Source organism: Xenopus laevis, chromosome 9_10L (assembly GCF_017654675.1).
Source record: "Xenopus laevis strain J_2021 chromosome 9_10L, Xenopus_laevis_v10.1, whole genome shotgun sequence".
Taxonomy (NCBI): Eukaryota; Metazoa; Chordata; class Amphibia; order Anura; family Pipidae; genus Xenopus; species Xenopus laevis.
This window is the reverse complement of record NC_054387.1, coordinates 49,415,171-49,436,168: the sequence shown is the minus strand read 5'-3', so window position 1 is coordinate 49,436,168 and position 20,998 is coordinate 49,415,171. Positions and strand designations below refer to the sequence as shown.

The window sequence follows — 20,998 nt, the reverse complement described above, 5'->3', positions numbered from 1 at the left end:
TGTCTCACTGTCTCCATCTTACCCTACTCTATCCATCTTGCCCTACTGTCTCCATCTTGCCCTACTGTATTCATCTTGTAATAGTCTCTCCATCTTGCCCTACTGTCTTCATCTTGTACTAGTGTCTCCATCTTGCCCTACAGTCTCCATCTTGTGCTAGTGTCTTCATCTTTCTCTGCTGTCTTCATCTTATCCTACTGTCTTCATCTTGTACTAGTGTCTCCAGCATGCCCTATTGTCTCCATTTTGGTTCTACTGTCTCCATCTTGTCCTACTGTCTTCATCGTGCCCTACTGTCTCCATCTTGTCCTACTGTCTCCATGGTAGCTGGTGCTGTCACAATATTGTCCTACTGTTGATATTTTGTTTTAGTGTGGCAGTCTTGAGCAAATGCAGTCATGTCTTTCTGTACTCATTGCCCCACAGTTTGCTTACTCACTTTTCTGCTGATCTATGACCCCCCCCCCATAGGTAGAATGCAAGGCTTGGCTGGAAAGAAAACTCTTTAACCACATTGTTATTACTGGGTCATTCTACCTACCTTTCTTTTTATCCACTTCTATGTATCTAACGGAAATACAAATCGGTAAATGTATAATTATGTCTCTGTTGCTTTGATTTCCCTTATGTTTCCTTTACCTGTGCTACATTTATGAGCAAAGCTAGGCCATATAGAGGTTTGGGCCCAGGTGTCTGGAAGCAATCACGATTTTAACTGCTAGAGGCACTTTAATTAACGTTATGGCAATTTACAGTGTATTTTGCATAATGAACATATAAGGCTCTTGAGATGTATGACATTTTATGTACAGTTTTCCTGAGCTTTGTTGATGGAATATTCATTGGTGCATTTCAGTTTCTGTTCAGACAAGCAATGGCAGAAGGATATAACCAAAGATGGTTTCATTTGAATGATAGGTTCTTGCTGGTTTATTTAGTCTCTGCTGGGAATTTCCAGAGTTTGTGCGGCTGGAAGACAGAATGACCATTATTAAAAGCCCTTTAGTTTATTATTCTTCAGATTGCCCTCCTCTGTACTTTATTTGCCTGAGGAACATTTATAAACCCCTTTTTTTTACACAACAAATGAAATTTATCTCATCCTGACCTACACTATATTTGCCAAAAGTATCAGTACACCCCATCCAAAATCACATCCTCATTAGGAACATTCACTTCTGAGTGCAAAACTGTCTCCAGAAGTACAAGGACTGGAGCATGTGGGTATGCCTACTGATAATCAAAGGTAAACAAATCTATGGATGTTTCATGGTTTGGCCCCCTAATTCCAATGAAACATTAAGACTATAGAGTACAATGACATTCATGACAATTCTGTGCTTCCTATATTGTGGAACAGTTTGGTGAAAGCCCTTTTTCAACACAATAATGCCCCCATACACAAAGGCAGGTCCGTACAGAATGGGCTTGCTGAGATGGGAAGAACCTGACTGCCCAGGGCCCTGACCTCAACCCAACTGAACCCCTGTAGGATCAGTTGGAGCCCCCACTGTGAACCAGGCCTGATCCCCAACATCAGTGCCCAACCCTTTCATGCATGAATAGAAACAAATCCTAGCAACAATGTTCCAACATCTAGTGGGAACCTTACCAGTAGCTGTTGGTCATGGTATATCTAGTAGAAGTAAATCTAGAGAAACTGGACTTACTAATCATCCAAGCAGCTTCTTCAGTTCAACTGACTGGTACGGGAAATCCTCTGCATATAAACGTTTCCAATAATCCAATCACAATGGTGCAGTGTAACTATCCAGAGAGGTAACAAGTGAAACTCACAGAGGTAGTGTGTAATTAATGTGATAGAATTACCATTGTGTCATGCAACTCAAACAGGCAGGAGTTACTTGTGAGAGTTACATGAATGGAAATCTCATCAATGATTAATTAGCAAGTCCAGTTGCTCTAGATTTACTTCTACTAGAGACTTCCCCGGAGAGTAGGGGATCTTAAAGCATCAAAAAGGAGGGGTATCTTCATATAAATCCCCTTGGTTTGGGAATAAGATGTTAGACCCCTATAATTTTGCATACAACATAGTGTAGTTACAGTATTTTGTAAATATAATTTTGTAAATGTAATTAGGCTGCTGGATAATGGTCCATACAAAGCAACACTTAGATTTCTACATTGTCTGGGGTCCCTATAATTTTTTTTCGGGGCCATGGTTTGGACAGGGGAAGTAAAACAGCAAGACAAGTCAAGTTATATAGATATAACAACCAAGGGGAAGTTACTTTTTACATTTCTAATGGAATAAGAATAATAATATATAATGGCTGGTTAATATATATTAGTAATATATAATGGCTAAGTTACTAAACAGGTTTTCACCCATTTTACTACATAATGCTCATGTCTTTCAAAGATTAGTCCTGTTGATTTATAACTTTGTGGGCCAGTGATGTGGCTATTGCTGTGGGTTTGCCTTTTAACAAGTTTTTTCATAGCCTGCAACTGCTCTTTTGCTCATATTCCTCAGCAACTGCAAGCTTTGTGGGCAAACCAGGCAGTTCTTATCTGTATCTCTCACGATATATGAAATACCACAAACAAATTTTATGGATTGTTTATGAAATGTTAGTCTCCACCCCTTGATCTGGGTTTGCTGACCTGAAAAAAAGAGAAGCCGTTCTGCATGTTAGCTCTGCCACAAACACATGACGAGATCGAGGCAGGATGTGTAATTTACATGTCGGCAGAGAATAAACTTGTACAAACCTGTTTGGTTCCTTTAAATTCAGGTTATACCCCTCCACTCCGAAACCTGGATCTAAAGAAAGTGACTACACACCTGCTATCAGTAACCTACATGCTGTTACATTTATTTTTTTCCACGGCTGATCACGTCTGTGTTCAACATGCGTCATGAGAAAGTGTTGCCTGCCAATTTTTGTCATGGAAAATTTGATCTTAGGTTTCTTTTTAGCCGTATTTCTCTTACATTTCCATGAAATTATTACAGATAGATAATGATCTCCCTTCGTCCATTGCTAGTAGTGTCTCAGACAGGATGGATAAGGAGGAGTCTATTATCAAAGAGGGTTTATCGTGGGGGAAGATTATTAAGTACCACCTTCTCCACCCTAATTGCTCTGAATAACCACAGAGGTGGGATCCGAAGTAACATGCAACCAAGTTTAACTGGAAGGTAGAACCCAACTGCCTGCCCATAGGCCAATTACTGGATTATACTGCAGCTCTAATGGGACCACATTGGTGCCTTTTCTGGCGGTATTTTCAAATCTCACCAATGTTCTGCAAATGTAGGTCAGTCTGACTTTTGCAAGGCCCTATACATGAGTCATTATGCAAGAGAGTTAACATACTACATACTTTGATAATCCTATGCAATTGGACATTAGACTGTTCAGTAGACCCCTGGGCATTCATATATGTGGTGTTTATCTTAGTACCTTATGAAGTGGGAGATTATATCTTGAAAAAACTTTCTTGCATTAAAAAATATGCTCTTTCCAAAAATATATGGTTGTCTAGGTTTCCACTTACTGTTTGGGCCATTTTTGTCACTGCAATGAAAAGGTCCAAGGGCCATAACCAAGTCAAAACATACTAGAATCCAAGGCAAGTAACTTTTGTCCCCTCACCTGCTTCTGCTTGTAAAAAGGCACATGCTTAGGGCCGAATGGTGGTGCTAAGCACTTAAAGGGATACTATCATGGGAATTTTTTTTTTCAAAGTACATCAGTTAATAGTGCTGCTCCAGCAGAATTCAGCACTGAAATCTGTTTCTCAAAAGAGCAGATTTTTTTTATATTTAATTTTGAAATCTGACATGGGGCTAGACATATTGTCAGTTTCCCAGTTGCCCCCAGTCATGTGACCTGTGCTCTGATAAACTTCAGTCACTCTTTACTGCTGTACTGCAAGTTGGAGTGATTTGCCCCCCCCCAGCAGCCTAACAACAGAACAATGGGAAGGTAACCAGATAGCAGCTCCCTAGCACAAGATAACAGCTGCCTTGTAGATCTAAGAACAACACTCAATAGTAAAATCTAGGTCCCACTGCGGCACAATTAGTTACATTGAGTAGGAGAAACAACAGCCTGCCAGAAAGCAGTTCCATCCTAAAGTGCTGGCTCTTTCTGAAAGCATATGACCAGTCAAAATGACCTGAGATGGCTGCTTTAAAATAAAAAAAATAATTAAAAAAAATACACTTGCTGGTTCAGAAATTCAATTTTATATCGTAGAGGGAATTATTTGCAGTGTAAACCGTGTAATTTAGAAATAAAAACTACATCATAAAAATCATGACAGTATCCCTTTAACTCTTCTGTTCCCGACCCCTAGTCTGGGCCCTTGTCCCCCACCCGCAAATTCACTAATTACCAGTTACCCTGTGTCATCAGTGTGTGTGTGCACCTGATCATTCATTCGGCCCACCACTATCTACTTGGGGTGCCAACAGGTTAGACACCTTCTCTTTCTGCCACAACTGCTCTAAATAAACAAGAATGTGGAATAGAATGTAAAATGAAACTGTTCTTTCATTGATCTGTTCCGCATGCTGAAGTATATTAAAACAAAAGCACTGGTATGGGATCTGTTATCCAGAATGCTCGGGACCTGGGGTTTTCCAGATAATGGATCATTCCCTACCTGAAGTCTACTAGAAAATCATGTTAACATGAATTAAACCCAATAGGCTGGTTTTGCTTCCAATGAGGATTAATTATATCTTAGTTTGGATCAAGTACAAGGTACTGTTTTATTATTACAGAGAAAAAGGAAATCATTTTTAAAACTTTGGATTATTTGGATAAAATGGAGTCTATGGGAGATGACCTCAGAGCTTTCTGGATAACGGGTTTCTGGATAAAGGATCCCATAAAGGTAATACATGCAGTTGGGGTTTTTTATTTTTTGCTCTTGTATCTCATTGCTTCTAAAGTTATATTTTTTGATTTTTACTTTTTATTAAAAAAAAATAAATAAATACATCAACAACAAACAAAAGAAATAAACATAGTTCTCTAAACATAGTTCTTTTACAATACTGCACTACTTTGCTTTCCCAAAACATAAGATTAATTGTTTGAATACTTACCATCCTCAATCAGTGGCCCCTGGGATTCACTGCGTTCTGAAAAATATGGAAACCATGGTATTATTTAAACTAAATTGAAAAAAACCCCCCCAAAAACTAATAAATTAATACAGTATAACAGCATTATCAACCAATACTGCTCTCTAGAAAAACCCAAGGCCCCCCATCTATTATGTGCAGCATGTACATGGAGCGGCTCCTCTCTGCAGTATAGTGGCTCAGGTCTATTCCCTGGATAACTGTGAGGTATCTCCAAATTGCCACCCTCCAGCAATTTTTAACTTTGCTTCTTTAACACTCTGGGGCAAATTCACTAAAGGTCGAATTTTCACCAGCGACTGATTTGTCACACTCTGCCCCACTTCGCCAGGCGAATTCGTTCCCACTACACTAATTCACTAATATGCGAAGTTGAGTCTCAGCAGCCGAACGCTGGCGAATTTTCGCTAGCGTTACTTCGGCTGGGCAAGCATTTCATAGCGAATTTTCTCTAGCGCTCATTTCTGCCTAGCAAAACTTCGTTAACACTCTTGCGCTTAGGTTAATTTGAATAGGGCGGGTACCTAAAAGTCATATGGACATCTTTAATACAGGCCCGGATTTGTGGAAAGGCCACCTAGGCCCGGGCCTATGGCAGCAGGATTTTAGGGGGGCGGCATGCAGCCCAACCACACCCACATTGGTTCAAAAACTCTGGGGATGCACTGGAGATACAATAATTTTTTACATTTCCTGTGTGCCAATCCCCATTGCTCCTGTCCCCCTGGAGGGGACAGGGGCGACAAACAGTAGTGGGCCTAGGGGCGCCCGCAATGTAAATCCGGCCCTGCTTTAATAGTAATGTTGGTGCAAATGTTTGAAGGGGCCACTTTTTCAAATACATGTCCAATATGCCATTATAAAGAAAGAACAGATCCTCTAATGCCCTAGACATGAGCAAATGTGGCATGCCCCTCAAATTAGTTTTAAAAAGTTTGTCACGCATAAATCTTTAATAGTTTGGACTTTTGAAGGCAATCCCGCACGTTTTTTTTTACAGTTCGCCTGGTCTGAGGTGGCAAAGTAAACTCTGGAGTAACGTCCGTTTGCCAGAGTGAAAAGTCGCCTGGCGATAGGGTGTGAACGAATGCTACTGACGGTCTCGTTCACTAGCGAATTGTTCTCTACGCCTTTTAGTGAATTGGCGATGTCCCTGCGGAAGAGATTTCTGGCAAATTGACGCTAGCGTCAGCCACTTTGCCCTTTAGACCCCCAAAAGTATTGGATTAGACAGTGGACCTGTATACTCCTGCCACTTACCTCGTGGTTCTCGGGGAGGGGATATTTTCTTGCGCCACAACCAATAACCTGCAGCTGCAGCGATCAATACCAAACCAAGGGAGAGAAAAATCACAATATAGTTTTGGCCAGTCTGGGATTCAGGAGTTAAAGCACTCGTATCTGCAAACAATCACAGGGAAATGTTAAAATCTTCTCTAGAGTTGTGTATCTTTCATTATTGCGCCTTAAACATTTCTCCAGATCATGTTTTCCTTATGTGTTTTGTTTTTGTTGGTTTCCGTGACCCTTTGGCCAAGTGGGAGGTTATCTAGTGATGGGTGAATCTGTCCTGTTTTGCTTCGCTGAATAATTTGCAAAACGGCAAAAATTTGCAAAACATATTGAAGTCAATGGGCGTCAATAATAATAGACGCGTGACTATTTTGTCCAAATGCTTAAAAGTCAATGGACGTCTCAATAATTTTGATAAATAACAATTTTTATGCATGCGCCAATTTTGACACAGTTTCGCAAAAACATTTGCGGGCGGTGAAACACGGAATTTTGACGCGAATCTATGCCTGCTGAATTTATTTGCCCATCACTAAGAGTATCCTATGCCATCCCCCATTATGCCGTGCCATGTATTCTATGGGGCTGAAGTTATGTAGTTAAGTGTCCATCCCTTTAGCTTATATAGAAGCGGAGCAGGGAATGTTTGGTTCTGGAGCAGACATTTTGGAATCTGCTGTTGCTGAGTATGGCATCCCCATGCCAGAGATCCATGTGTTTGGTGACCACATCAAACAAATAGATCTTCTTGTGAATGGCCAACTTTAAGGTTGGTGTCTTACTCGGGTGACTCTGTGGTGGTTTGTTGAGGATTCTATCCATGTCAGTCATTTTCCACTGGAAATCAGCCATGAGAGATCTTGTGGCATGAATTTAAATGACCACAGACACGTTCACAGACCCCAACACCACTTATATTTTCATAGCTTTATTTCAATTTGGTGCAGTACCCTTGGTTCTGTAGTCTTACCTGCTTCAGGTTTGCAATCACCTGCAAGAGGAAAATGGAGAAAGCAACAATTACTCCAATATGGAAGTATCTCAGAATAGGGATCTCTCAAAGGAGGTACTTCTAATAGAGGCGTATTTATTAAAGGTCAAATTTTTGTGGATTTAGAGGTTTTTGAAACCACGAATAAACTTTATTTCGCTAAAACATGGAAGGTATTTAAAAAATAGGAACGAAAAAAAAATGCTGAACAATGAGCTAAATATAAGAACATCATATCTAAAAATTCAAGGTTTCGGACAATTACTGACAAAAAAAAAATTCCAAAAGTCTGGTTACAAAAAAAGGTCCAATAGGATCAGGGCAGCTCCCACTGACTTCTATAGGACTACAAATACTTTTACTTGGAGAAGCTTTGTATTAATGGTTTTTGGTTTTTATACATAATAAATTTTGAATTGTTTGAGTTTTAGAGAAATAAAAAAACGCATACAATTGTGGAGAAAAAATATGATTCATGAAAAAAATAGAAATCGGAATATTAGTAAATCAGCCCATGGAGTTAATAATTTGTAAGATTTTTTGGCCTGTACTTCTATGACCTTCTGTTGTAAAAGGATGAGGTGAGATTGAGTATCGGCATGAAGGATTGCCTTAAAAAATGTTTCTGGTGAATGGTTCCATCTTTTATTCAGTTACCTTCATAATGGTGGCTGAGGAGAGGAATCCCACATGACTGTGTTGTAGCTGGTGTGTTGATCTCAACCCTGAGTATCGTATTGTTATAAATCTTGATATTGGGAAAAGTCAGCATCAACTGTGTGTTTTGGATTTCCACTGAGATGTCTTGATTCTGCTGCTGCTGCTTAGCGCTCATATTCTGTGTGTCAATGTAGATGGTGTGATTGCTCCCATTTAGGCTCCAGTTTAATGTCACATTTCTTATGCTTTTATTAGTCCTGCACTTTATAGTCGCAGTTTGCTGGCATGTATCTATCACTGGGTCATTACAGTGAATTTCTGCATCAAAACAAAAGAAGGTCAACAGTTAATGTCTGGATATTGTTTCCCTTAGACAGTACAGTATGAGGGTATAGCTTGTGTGCCCAGAACATTCATTCTCTGCATATTTCTATTTATTCATATGGGATGGAGGTACCATATTGTTTCCATTAGACAGTTTCTCTACCTTTTGTTGCTTTGGGGATGTTTAAATTCTTCTCAGGAGTTCCTTCTGGAGTGATGATCCTAAGTTTTAAACACTTCTGTTCATCTGTATTTATACCGAACAACGTCAGTGTCACCACCCGGTCTTTGAGGCTCACACTTACATTTTCAGTTCTGACCTGCATGATGTTTTTGTTATCGGTCTGATAGTTTAAACATGGTCCTCCATAAAAAACATGTATTTCTGTAATTGCCGTTGCACCATCATATGCCTCACACGTCACGGTCACTTGTTGCTGGCACAGGTCTATTGCAGGAGCATCGCACCGGAGCTTGGCCACTAGATAAAGAAAGAAGGTCACAGAGATACTGTCTGATTAGATTCTTGGAGGACAAGAGAAGGGTCACCATCAGAGAGATAAAAGAGGGACTGGTGTCCCTGTCTGGTCTAATTTTGACTGAAAAGGAAGGGAGGGGGCAGCCAGATAGTGAAATGTTCCATAAACCTGTGACAGGAGAAGGTGTATAGAGTTAAACCTAACATCCCAATGAACTGACTGGCTTATTAGCACATTCATTAATGGAACTATTAATATCAACTGCTTATTACAGAGTAACTAGTTATTGGGCCTCCAGGAACATATATTGCAGCTGCTTATCAGTCCCATAGGGCCCCTTATAGTTCCTGCCCCCCCCAGTAGTTGCAGGGTCTGATTCCATATATACTTACACCCCTAATTATAGAGTGAAATGATTAGAGTCTGTATTCTAGTAGAACATCCACATCCATCAAGTTCAATCATTTGTCCTAGCAACAGCTAGTTAATCTTTATGCAGCACATACAAGGGGCATGGCCACATCATTTTGGTACAACACACTTGAGTTCATGGAGGAGAGGCCCCCAAACATCTTGTACAAAGTCCCAGGATATCAGATGGCAGAGCAACATGGAGGCCATTCTGGTCAAACAGCACACAAAGGGCAAATATGCTACCAGCCATGAGTTGTGCAAGGCAGGCCAGAGTAAAACGGAGTAACATAACATGAGTGTAAATTGGTTTTGTATAAAATTAAAGACCAAATAACGACCCAACCCAAGAAAACTTACAATTAAAAAAGTTTCCCACAAAGTGCAGTGTAATATAACTTATACTTAAAGGAGAAACAAGCCCTTAATAAATAAAACCCATACCCTACATAGACTCCCCCCCCAAGCCTAGCTCCCCCCCCAGGCAAATGCTCCTAACTCTTTACTTACCCTTCCGTGAAGATTCTGTCAAGCAGAGTTCACCGGCGCCATCTTCAGCTGATTCGGTAATCTTCGGAAAGAGACCGGCGCTTCTTCAATTTTTGTGAGTTTACGCACATGCGCAGTTGTCGCGAACCAGAAAATTTCTCCGACTGCAAATGCGCAACTTCCCCGGTCTCATTCTGAAGATTACAGAAGAAAAGAAGATGGTTGCCGTGAACTCCGCTGGACAGAATCTGCACGGGGGGTAAGTAAAAAGTTAGGGGCATTTGCCCGGGGGGGGCAGCTAGGCTGGGGGGGAGGAGGGAGGGGGTAGGTTTTTTTAATTAAGGGTTTGTTTCTCCTTTAAACTCCCATCTAGCATCAGGGGGCACGTCTGACATGAGAAACTATGTTGAAGAACAGTGGCTGGCAGAGTAATGGCTAAAAATATGAATCTAGAGCCATCATCAAGCAGTGCCACCAACTACAGCCCACTGTGGACTGCACAGACACAGGCACTGTGGTCAATTGTGGTGCAATAAGACGTGTTTGAGTACCCAATGGCTCAACACCTATAGGTTGGACAAATATACAATATACAAGGAGTCCTCGAGTTACATACACCCGACTTACATACAACCTATACTTACAAACAGAGGCAGTAATGTACTGTGGTTTGCTTGGCCTTTATTAGCATTTAGCTTTAATAAACCACCTGCCCCAATCTCCTCTGGCATGTGTGGTCTACTGCAGAGCAGAGAAAGGTAAAAATAAATAGTATGTTAAGACAAACATCTGTCTTATGTATTTAATAAGTAAATGTTTCAACTTACATACAAATTCAAAAACCTAAAGACCCAACCTCATACCTAACCTGGAGACTGCCTGTATAACAAAGATGGCAGAGGAGAACTTACATCCAGCGCGCACTCCAAACATAACCGATAACACCAGCAACAACCGGACTGAGAGCTGATTGCAATCCATTCCCAGTCTTCCAGGGTCATAGAGATGAAGGAGCTAAAGGGGAAGTAAACATGACAAGTCAGTTTAGATATCAGAAACAAAGCAAGCTGTGATACAATTCTTACACTAAGGGGGTCTATTTATGAAGCCTCGATTTTTCTGGATGAGTTTTTTAAAGGAAAAACAAAACAAATGTCTCTAGATTTATTACGCTCCGAAGCTGCTTAAAATTCAAATCAGAAAATACTCCAAAGTCATGTAAATGTCACATAAAACTCATGTATAATCTGAAAATTTTTCTTGACTTTACGATCTTCTAGGGTTTCAGGTGGTTTTTGTTTGATAATTCAAAAAAGTTGATTGAAGAGTTGTTTGGGCGTCAAATCGAAAATGTCGCATAATTTCAGAGTGAAATTGATAAAGTCACACGATTGGATTTGACACATGATTTTGTTGCAAATTTTTCCCGTCCGACTTTTCAGATTTTTTTGATCAATTAGGTCAATTTGTAGATGGGAGTTAGGTCGACTTTGTTTTATTAAAAAAAAAGATGGGAAAAAGTCTTAGTAAATACCCCCACAACCTTGTCTTAGCAACTGCTCCGGATGCATTGCTTCCGTGTTAATCTCTAGACAGTATCATGGCATTAGTGTGAATTGAAACTAACTCATGGATACTTTTGTTTAGATCTGATTTTTCTACTTTGTTATTTTTTTTTCATTTACATTTGCGTTGGGCTTAGCTGCCCACAATGGCACAACAACAGTTTCAGTTCTAGCAGACTGTAAGCTTTCTGGAAAAGTTCCAGGTTGATTGAACTCCATTGTGTAGAGTGAATGCTGCAACAGTGCTAGGGTAGATCTGGGAGTATTTATGGTAAGGAATAGGCAATTATTAATGAATAAGAATGATATAAATACCCAGAAGCTAGACGGGTCCTTAGTCTCAAATACAGTTTGTATTGTGGTCACTTGAATGTAGTGTTGTACAGAAGAAGTCTTATTGTAAAAGCTCATTTTAAGAACTAAATTTGATAATTTAATAATGTCTTGGGCTTGGGTATTGTTGTAAAGCAGTCCTGTCCTGCTTTATGGCTGAGATTCTAGCTATCTTTATAACAGAGTATTCTGTCACAGTGACACAGATCCTATCTGATCCCCATTGTAAGCAGCAGTCCTGTCCTGCTTTATGGCTGAGATTCTAGCTATCTTTATAACAGAGCATTCTGTCACAGTGACACAGATCCTATCTGATCCCCATTGTAAGCAGCATTCCTGTCTTGCTTTATGGCTGAAATTCTAGCTATCTTTATAACAGAGCATTCTGTCACAGTGACACAGATCCTATCTGATACCCATTGTAAGCAGCAGTCCTGTCCTGCTTTATGGCTGAGATTCTAGCTATCTTTATAACACAGCATTCTGTCACATTAACACAGATCCTATCAGATCCCCATTGTAAGCAGCAGTCCTGTCCTGCTTTATGGCTGAGATTGTAGCTATCTTTATAACAGAGCATTCTGTCACAGTGACATAGATCCAATCTGATACCCATTGTAAGCAGCAGTGTCTGCAGCTTTGGCAAGAAAGGTCCTATTACATTCCACTTATTCCTTTTCAGGCATTGCTTCTAAAAATAAATACGGTATTTATCACGTCGCAGTGTGCGGCTCCTGTAACTGATTCACTTGCTGGTTAATGGTTAGAGGTCATGGCATGACATTAGCTCCGCCTGTATAGAAAGAAAAGTAAGGTATAGCCCTGTGTACTTACCTGGGGCAGAGAGTGGATGGAAAGTAAACAAAGTAAGGGAGGGGCAATGACTGTTTTGCTGATAAATGAATTCTGTTACAACTAGAAGACCAGTGATCTACCTTTGTTTTACTGTGGAACAGCAATGTACCAAAACATTGTAAAAATAAATAATACATAAACAGTCAGTCTCATATTGTTAAAGGAGAAGTTAAGCCTATTATGAATGAAAGAGCCCCCCATACAGACTAGCCACCCTAACTGCTCCATCAGTTTACTGAAATGTGTATTTCAGGAGTTTCATGTATCGGTTAGAGAGGGTGACCTATGCAGGAGCCATATACTTTATATCAAGCTTTACTTCTCCTTTAAGGGCCTGATCAGGATATAAACAAGTGTTCACATTACATCTTGTCCTTATTAGGTTTTTGGGTTGGGAACCCCCTTTCCCCTTCTACTCCTTCAGGTGGGCTGGTGCACCAGGTTGAAGCTTCATATCTACATGCAGTGTCTGTCCTTCTGCCCCCCTCCCACTACAGAGAACTCCCAGAATGTCCAGAACACACAGAGCATGTGCAGTGCCACTGGAGAGGTCAGTCAAGATTGGAGAGTTATGGAGAGATACAAGTTACAAGTAGTAATTGCCGAATTCGGGGCGTTTCGCCGCAAATTTCCTGTAAAATTAGCAAAACAGCGTCTCGTTTTTTTGATGCCGGCGTCCGGATTTGACACCGGCGTCCATTTTTTTTTATGCCGGCGTATTTTCGCTGCGGTTTCGCAAATTTATTCGCCGGCGGTGAATCGCAGGAATTCGCCTCGATTTTGCGCCTGCCAAATAAATTCACCCATCACTAGTTACAGGTAATAATAAAACAGTACCTTGTACTTGATCCAAACATATGTTGTAGGCAGTGAAAGTGTGATTTAGTGTTATGGCAGCTTCTGGCTACATTCTCACCTGGATTTTGGGGCTTGTCGTTGAACCACATCTGGAGGACTGCAGACTGCTACTCAGGCAGGGGATCCAGTGCTGTCTCTTTAATGTCAGAAAGCAATGGGTTAAGAAGGTGGAACTGAAAGCATGTGCCTGGCTGTGCTTACACAGAAAGTATTCTGGGAATTAAGGGGCTCCGTTCGAGTGAAGGAATAGAAGAAAAAAAACTTCGAATTTCGAAGTGTTTTTTTTGGCTACTTCGACCATCGAATGGGCTACTTTGACCTACGACTTCGAATCGAATGATTCGAACTAAAAAAACTAAAAACTAAAAAAAAACCTTGATATACGACCCTTGATGCATTTGCCCCTAAATGTTCCAGTCCCCAGACTGGATCCTACAAGGTTTTATGGTCTTACAGGGCTGGTAGAGTGGGTTTATAGAACCCTGTGGCTGAGGGGGGCCCTGAGACAGAAAGGTGTAATTTAAGGGTCCCAAAAGAGTCCTGCTATCCTGGGGAATCATTTCTTAGCAGGGCCCACTACCCATGGGACACAGGTGTCCAGTGAGCAAACACGAAAAATAAACATTAAAAAAAAAAGGAAATAGAAGGAGCCAATGGAAATCGCCTCCATTTGTCAAACAAAAAAATCATCCATCTGTGAGGCTAGTGACGCATGCTAAGATTCGGGGAGATTTAGTCGCCCGCCGACCAATCGCCTCTTCTTCAGGTGACTAATCTCCCTGGAAAACCTTCCCGCCAGATAGAATCTAAATCGGTGGCGGGTTGACACTCGTATCGCTTTGTTTTCCGAAGTTGCCTGAAGTTGCCTCACGAGGCGGGAAGGCTTTTAGGGGAGATTAGTTGGCCCAAGAAGAAGCAAATTGTCGCCGGGTGACTAAATCTTCCCGAATGTTCACGTGTGTCACTATCCTAAACCATTTGATTGACAGCTGATACCTGCTGAGCAGGATCAGTATTTGCTCTGGGCAGCTCGATATTCTGCACTGATTAAACAGGAGCCCCCAGCGGAGAGATAATTGTTCTCATTTGTTTTCGTCATACAGAAGATGTATTTGTTTAATTTTCCTACAAATGACTGGGTGACAGCATTTGAGTCCTTGCCAACGCCTCTGGGGTATTGTATAAACATGAACACACGCACTGATGATTGGAAGGTTCTACGTGGGGGGGAGCATTGTTCAGAGAGTTGCTTGTCCTTATCAGTCTTCATTGGGGTTGTACGTACCCCTGGGCAGGCCCTCCCGCAGCTTTTGGTGTGTGTAGGTCCTGTTCCCCCACTCTGTGTTGCCATATTGGAATCTCCCACATAAAAACTCTCTCTCTCTTCCTTTCAATCTTTATTCAAATTTAAATGAAAACTAAAGCTCAACAAAGAATTAGGCAAATAAAAAGTTTTGAGGGTAGTTTTTTAGTTAAAAACTCAAAAGTTTTTGGTTTTTTTTTTAAAAAAAACTTGAATTTTTCAAGATATTATTATATCCCAAAGCTGGAAATAGCTAGAATCTGAAAATACTCCAGCTAAAACCTGTTGAGGTCATGTAGAAGTCAATGGCAGAAGTCCCTTCAACTATTTGAAGATGTTTGTAGCATTCATGATGTTTGGGGTATTTTTCGGTGGTAACTCAATTAATTCGAGCGATCTGAGGTTTTCTTTTGCCGAAAACTCGATTAATTCGAGTTTTCCACCCGAATTCACTGATTCTGATTTTTTACTTAAGAGTTTTTACATAAATTATAAAACATTAAAGTCATGTGTTTATTCGAGGTATTAAAAACCTCACAAACGCGACCTTTGATAATTAAACCCCTTAATGTTTTGGGTTTCTATACCAGGCGAATGCTTGACTAATTTCACTGTGCGATTTCTGTTGTTGTTGTTACTACTAGTTGTGATTCTACTGAACTTGTAGTGGTTCTATTGTATTTTCAGAACTAGTTCTCACTTGTAAAATGTTTACTGTGAATGGAGACTATGAAATATGAGATTCTGATCACCAATCTTTCTGCAAGCATTTTATGTATAGCTTTCAATGCTTTTATTGGACTTTTAGGGATTTCATTGCATTTTTATTTCTGCTTGGTTTCGATTGCTTTTTACACCCGTAAAAGGTCCATTGCACAGTGTTTCAGGAATTTTGATTACTGGTCTCTAGTTGTTTTTTTTTTGCATTTAGTTGGTTAGCATTTAGATTGTTAGTTCTTTGGGCAAGTTACAGATATAATTAGGAGGCGGTCCAGGGAGATCAAAGGGTTCAGCGGTCCTGGGTTCAATTCCAGTCAGGGCCCTATCTGTAAGGAGTTCATGTGTTCTCCCCATGTCTCCATGAGTGTTAAGGTGGCCATACACGGGCCGATAAAAGCTGCCGACAGACCGAGTCAGCAGCTTATTGGCCCGTGTATGGGGCCCCCCGATGGGTTTCCCCGATCGTGATCTGGCCGACGGATCGCGGCCGCATCTGTTCGTTGATGTGGTCCTGCGATCCGACCGCCCATTAGGATCCGATCGTTGGGCCCTAGGGCCCACGATCAGATCAGCCCAATATTGGCCACCTCAAGGTGGGCATATTGGGGAGAGATCCGCTTGTTTGGCAATGTCTCCGTGTATGGTCACCTTTACTCTGGGTACTTCAGCTTTCCTCCATACAGTAGTTGGCTCTTAAGAAAACTGGGAATGTGATAGGGACTTAGATTGTGAGCTCCACTGGGGCAGCCACTGATATCAGCACTATATAAATAAAGGATAAGCAAAATACCAGTATAAAAACAAAGGCCGGGCCCATTACAAGTGTTATATTATTTATAATCCAAAACTGTCATTCATAACTGGCAGCTGCTCTGTTTGTTATTTAGAGATGAAGCGAAAATGACTGGTACTGATAGCATTGTTCAGGAAAGATTTTATGTATCAAATTTCACCCATACTTGATATACTGTAAAGTACAGGCAGAGAGACTGCAAGGTGTGCCATGAAATGGTGCCGTACTGTGGGCCAAGTGCCCCAGCAAGCTTATTTGTACTTCATGCCATGACGTATGCTTTGCCATGTTCTGGCACACTCTGCAAGGCCCTGGGACATCAATGCTGGAGGGCCCACAACAACCAGGGCCCAGCAGGTTTTCTCCCAGTGTCCCACCGGCCCAATCTGACACAGCCCTTATGGGGGCAATTGGGGGTGCTAAATTGCCGAGTCTCTATATGCTCCCATACACGTTGTGGGAGTGTCATTTTGTTCTGGAGAATTTGCTCATCATTTTTCATTAATTGTCATGGTAATTTTATTGAGAAACCTGCTTTTAATCTGTTCCTTTCATGTTTTTAATCAGACATCTACATAAATGTAAATGTAAAGAAGGGGGTTTTCTACTTAAAAGAGAGCTAGATGCACCCTTAAAGGGATATTGGGAAAACATGTTTTTTTCCAAACGCATCAGTAAATAGTAATGATCCAGCAGAATTCTGCACTGAAATCCATTTCTCAAAAGAGCAAACAGATTTTGTTATATTTAATTTTGAAATCTGACATGGGGCTAGACATATTGTCAATTTCCCAGCTACCTCTAGTCTAGAACATTTCGATCAGATTTTTTTTTTGTCAAATTCACCTTTGGCTTTGCTGATGTTTTGTTTTAGAAAAAAAAAATTCAGGAAAATTTGATAATAATATGTAGTTTGGTTGACAATTACAGCACATGGAGGTATGTTGTTTCTAAAAACACCAAACTTGAGTACATTTTAGTATTACACATTGGCTATGCTACATGAACCCATGAAGGATTATCTTTGGTTTGGTGTATACACTCTACAAAGCGTTACATTAGGTTGGAGGTGTCTCATGGACTGGAAAAGTGGATTACCACTTCATATATTGCTCTACAGTTTGGAATTAATATGGGCATCTTGTTGTTAGGGTTCTTAGTTCCCTAGCAACCAGGAAGTGGTTTGAATAACACAGTGGAAGATGAACAGGATCAAGAGATCATTGCTCAGCTCTGTCTTTTTGAAAAACATAGTAACCACCCTAAGAGATTGGATTGTCATTAGCTTCAACCTAAATACTGATTTACAGTATTTTATTTTCACCCTTCAGTTGGGCAGATGGGGCTGATCCTCCCCAAATTACTGGGGTCCCTCTACTCTAAATCACTGACTCAAGGGGGAAAGAAGGGGTGTAAGTTAATAATGAACATTCAGGATAATGTAGATGCTGATGAGGGAATGCCTAGAGATTGGAAGAAAAGAGGTTCCATCTAGGGTTGCCACCTTTTCTGGAAAAAAATACCGGCCTTCCTATATATTTATAATTTTTCCCTATTAATAACATTGGGATCAGCCATCATTTTTACCGGCCAGGCCAAGTGGCAACCCTAGTTCCATCTGATGGTGGGACAATGCGAGCAGGGACTATTTTCCAAGCGGGAAATTCAATGTATTGGTCCAGTCAGTAAGAGAAGCAACTTTGAGATGAGATTTTTTTTCCTCTCTGTGGATCAGCTAATGGTTAGGTTTCATGCAGATGATAAGGTTTATGAGAATAGGGAGTTAAAAAGCAGAGGAATAATAAATATCTGATGGCCAGAGTTCCTGACCCACTCTCAACTACTAGTTTGAAATTAGACCACAAAATACCTAAAAAAGTACAAGCAGAGCAGAGAAACCAAGTTGCAGCTTGTTTTAGCGAGATAGGGAAGAGACTGCAGCCCTGGGCTGTCTCACTCTGATACTCTAGCAATCTATATGTGGCAACAACAGCAGGTTGGACCCTGCTCTGAACCTGAGCCAAACAGAATTAACCCATACCTCCCAACTGTCCTGTTTTGAGAGGGACAGTTCCTCTTTTGACAGCTCAACCCGCAGTCCCTGATTTATACTGAAATGTCCAGAGTTTCTCGGGACAGCCAGAAAAATATGCAAAGTTTGTAACTTAATTGGCTCTTGGCAGAAAGCCCAGAATACATACCTACTGTAAGATACTTTTGTAACAGTTTTAGATTCACAGCTTTAAGGGCAATTAATCTTCATTAGTAAAACTGTAATAACATATAAAAACCATAGAAATGATTTTCATAACCTGCCAAATTTTGTAAAGTGGGCATGGTAATTAGGGGGTGTGGCCACAAAATAGGCGTGGTCAAAAAAAATTCAATGCGCTACACGCATCAAAACCTTTTGTCCCTCTTTCTGTTTACAAAATGTTGGGAGGTATTTTAACCTGCTAACTATTATAAATACAAAATATCTACAATGCAAGTAATATCTGAATAATACACAAGGACCATGTCCTGTAACTCATATCCTTATAAAATGCCGCTTAGTGATGGCATCAGTTATAATTGATACTTAGCGATGACATTTGTCACATGACTCACAGAAATGTATGCATTGAAATCACGGGCCCCGTACAACAAAATATTTGGGCCCCCTGGGACCAATTAAAACACCACAGAGACATCGGCACTAAAAAAGGTAACACACACACAATTTCTAAAAAGCTATTGATGGTCAGGGCCCCCTTATAAGTTAAAAAAACTGTTGCACCAGGGCCCCCCCTAAAAGTTTAAAAAAAAAAAAAAACATTGGTCCCCCCTTACAAGTAAAAAAAAAAATTGGTGCCCCAGAGAATATTTAAAAAAAAACATTGGTGCCAGGGCCCCCTTACAAGTTAAAAAAAATGGTGCCCCCAGAGAATATTTTTTAAAAAAAACATTGGTGGCAGGGACCTATAGAGTATTAAAATAATACATTGGTGGCCAGGGGATTAGAAAAAAAAAATTGTTGTTCAGTAGAATTGAACTCGTGGCTTCAGGACTTCAACTTCGCCTCCTTTCGTGACTTCGGGTCTTTTCGCCATTTCAGGACTTCGGGTCGTTTCAACCACTTCGGGTCTTTTCACTTCGGCTGTTCGGCTTTTCGGGACGGAAGAGGCTTCGGCACGGTTAAGGGGGCCCGGCTATTTGAAAGGTGCAGCACAGCCAGGCCCCCCTTCAAGCCCGGGCCCGGTACAGGAGTACCCCCTTATGGCGGTGTGATTGTAACAAATAATGTACCCCAGATGTAAAATATAAGGATATTAGAAGTCACCTCGGAGCTCCATGTCTTGTATAATAAAAGTTTTAGTTATTCATGGAAGCCCTTTGTGGCTTATAATATGCTTATATTTTAAAACAGCGGGTCCTCACTCATACTGGTAGGTATTTATACTAATTTCTCTTTATATTTATCAATTTAATGACAACATATTCAGGTAGGTGAGAGAAGTGATGGCATGTATGAAGGGAAGGATATGTGATTCCTCCGCTCACTGTACCTGCCTCATCCCCCCCCCTCAAAACACCCGAATGTCATTCTTCTCGGGTATTCCCTTACCTGTACAGACGCTTCTTCATCTGCAGCTGATCCTATGGACGTGCAACCAGCTCCCCGTGAACATGCTAAAGTCCCATGCAGATGGCAAATACACAACAAACACAAACACGCAACTAACTTTCACTTTCTGAATATGGTGCTGAGTCAGTAATCTGCTCACATAGATTGCGACATTGTATCTGCTACTGTGCAGCAACACAGTTAAAGGCGGCTGAAATTCTTTAAATGGAGGACCATGACCCATTTTTCTTGGGGCTAGGTGTTGCTGACTGCCAATGGTAGGGGGTCTCTCTAGTTGGTTTTTAACCTTCCTTTCCCTTGGCTCAAGGCAGGTGACATTGGTTGAGTTAGCTTATCAATGATATAATAAAAGATTATCTTATACCTAAATCTCCTGTTATACCTACCTTTTACCATTAACCAAAAGTGCATAAAGCCCAGAGGCCACCCATTGGAAGGCCAATTATATCTGGAATAGGCTCACTGAATGAGCACCTGTCCGAGTGGATAGATGCACATTTACAACCATTAGTATTACGCTTGGAGAGCGATGTTAGGGATACTACAGATGTAGTAAATTGAAGCAGATCGTGTGGTGTGAGGAGTACAGTTGGGCCACACTTGATGTGACCCTGCTTTTCTCATCTATCCCACACGATAGAGGACTGGAAGCTATTAGATATCACTTGGATAGATACTGTAATTATACAGAGGAATTGAAGGAATTTCTTCTTCCGGCTATAAGATTTCTTCTGGAGCACAACTATTTTCTGTTTAATGAACAATATTATCTCCAGCAATGTGGGACAGCTATGGGAGCGAAGCTCGCTCCCTCTTTTGCCAACTTCTATATGGGTTGGTGGGAAGAGACGTACACGACAGCAGATAGGAATCAATATTTAAAGATATACATTCGTTATATTGGTCTATTATGCATTTGGACGGGAGGAGAACAAAAGTTCAGAGAGTTTGTGGAGAAAATAAATACCAATCATCTGAACTAACGATTTAAAGATACGTTTTCAAAGATGGAAATAGAATTTCTAGATGTAAAATTTATGGCCAAAGCAAATAGTATACATACAACAATTTATCGAAAACCTTGTAGTGGAAACGCTGCTTCATGCACAGTCGTGTCACCCAAGAAGTCAAATAGCCGCAATCCCTACTGCACAATTCCTACGGCTGC

At 40.7% G+C, this 20,998-nt stretch overlaps 1 protein-coding gene across 1 annotated transcript; it reads right to left on the bottom strand.

The window, feature by feature from the left end:
* Nucleotides 1–247: 247 nt before the first annotated feature.
* Nucleotides 248–19,912, bottom strand: LOC121398164. The gene is made up of 9 exons (XM_041576936.1): nucleotides 19,810–19,912; nucleotides 13,445–13,522; nucleotides 10,687–10,789; nucleotides 8,560–8,877; nucleotides 8,070–8,390; nucleotides 7,392–7,412; nucleotides 6,389–6,529; nucleotides 5,090–5,125; nucleotides 248–969 (listed from the first exon to the last, which is right to left on the bottom strand). Exons 3-9 carry the CDS (start codon nucleotides 10,754–10,756, stop codon nucleotides 935–937), a joined length of 942 nt encoding a protein of 313 aa, XP_041432870.1. The 5' UTR covers nucleotides 10,757–10,789; nucleotides 13,445–13,522; nucleotides 19,810–19,912; the 3' UTR covers nucleotides 248–934.
* Nucleotides 19,913–20,998: the final 1,086 nt, after the last annotated feature.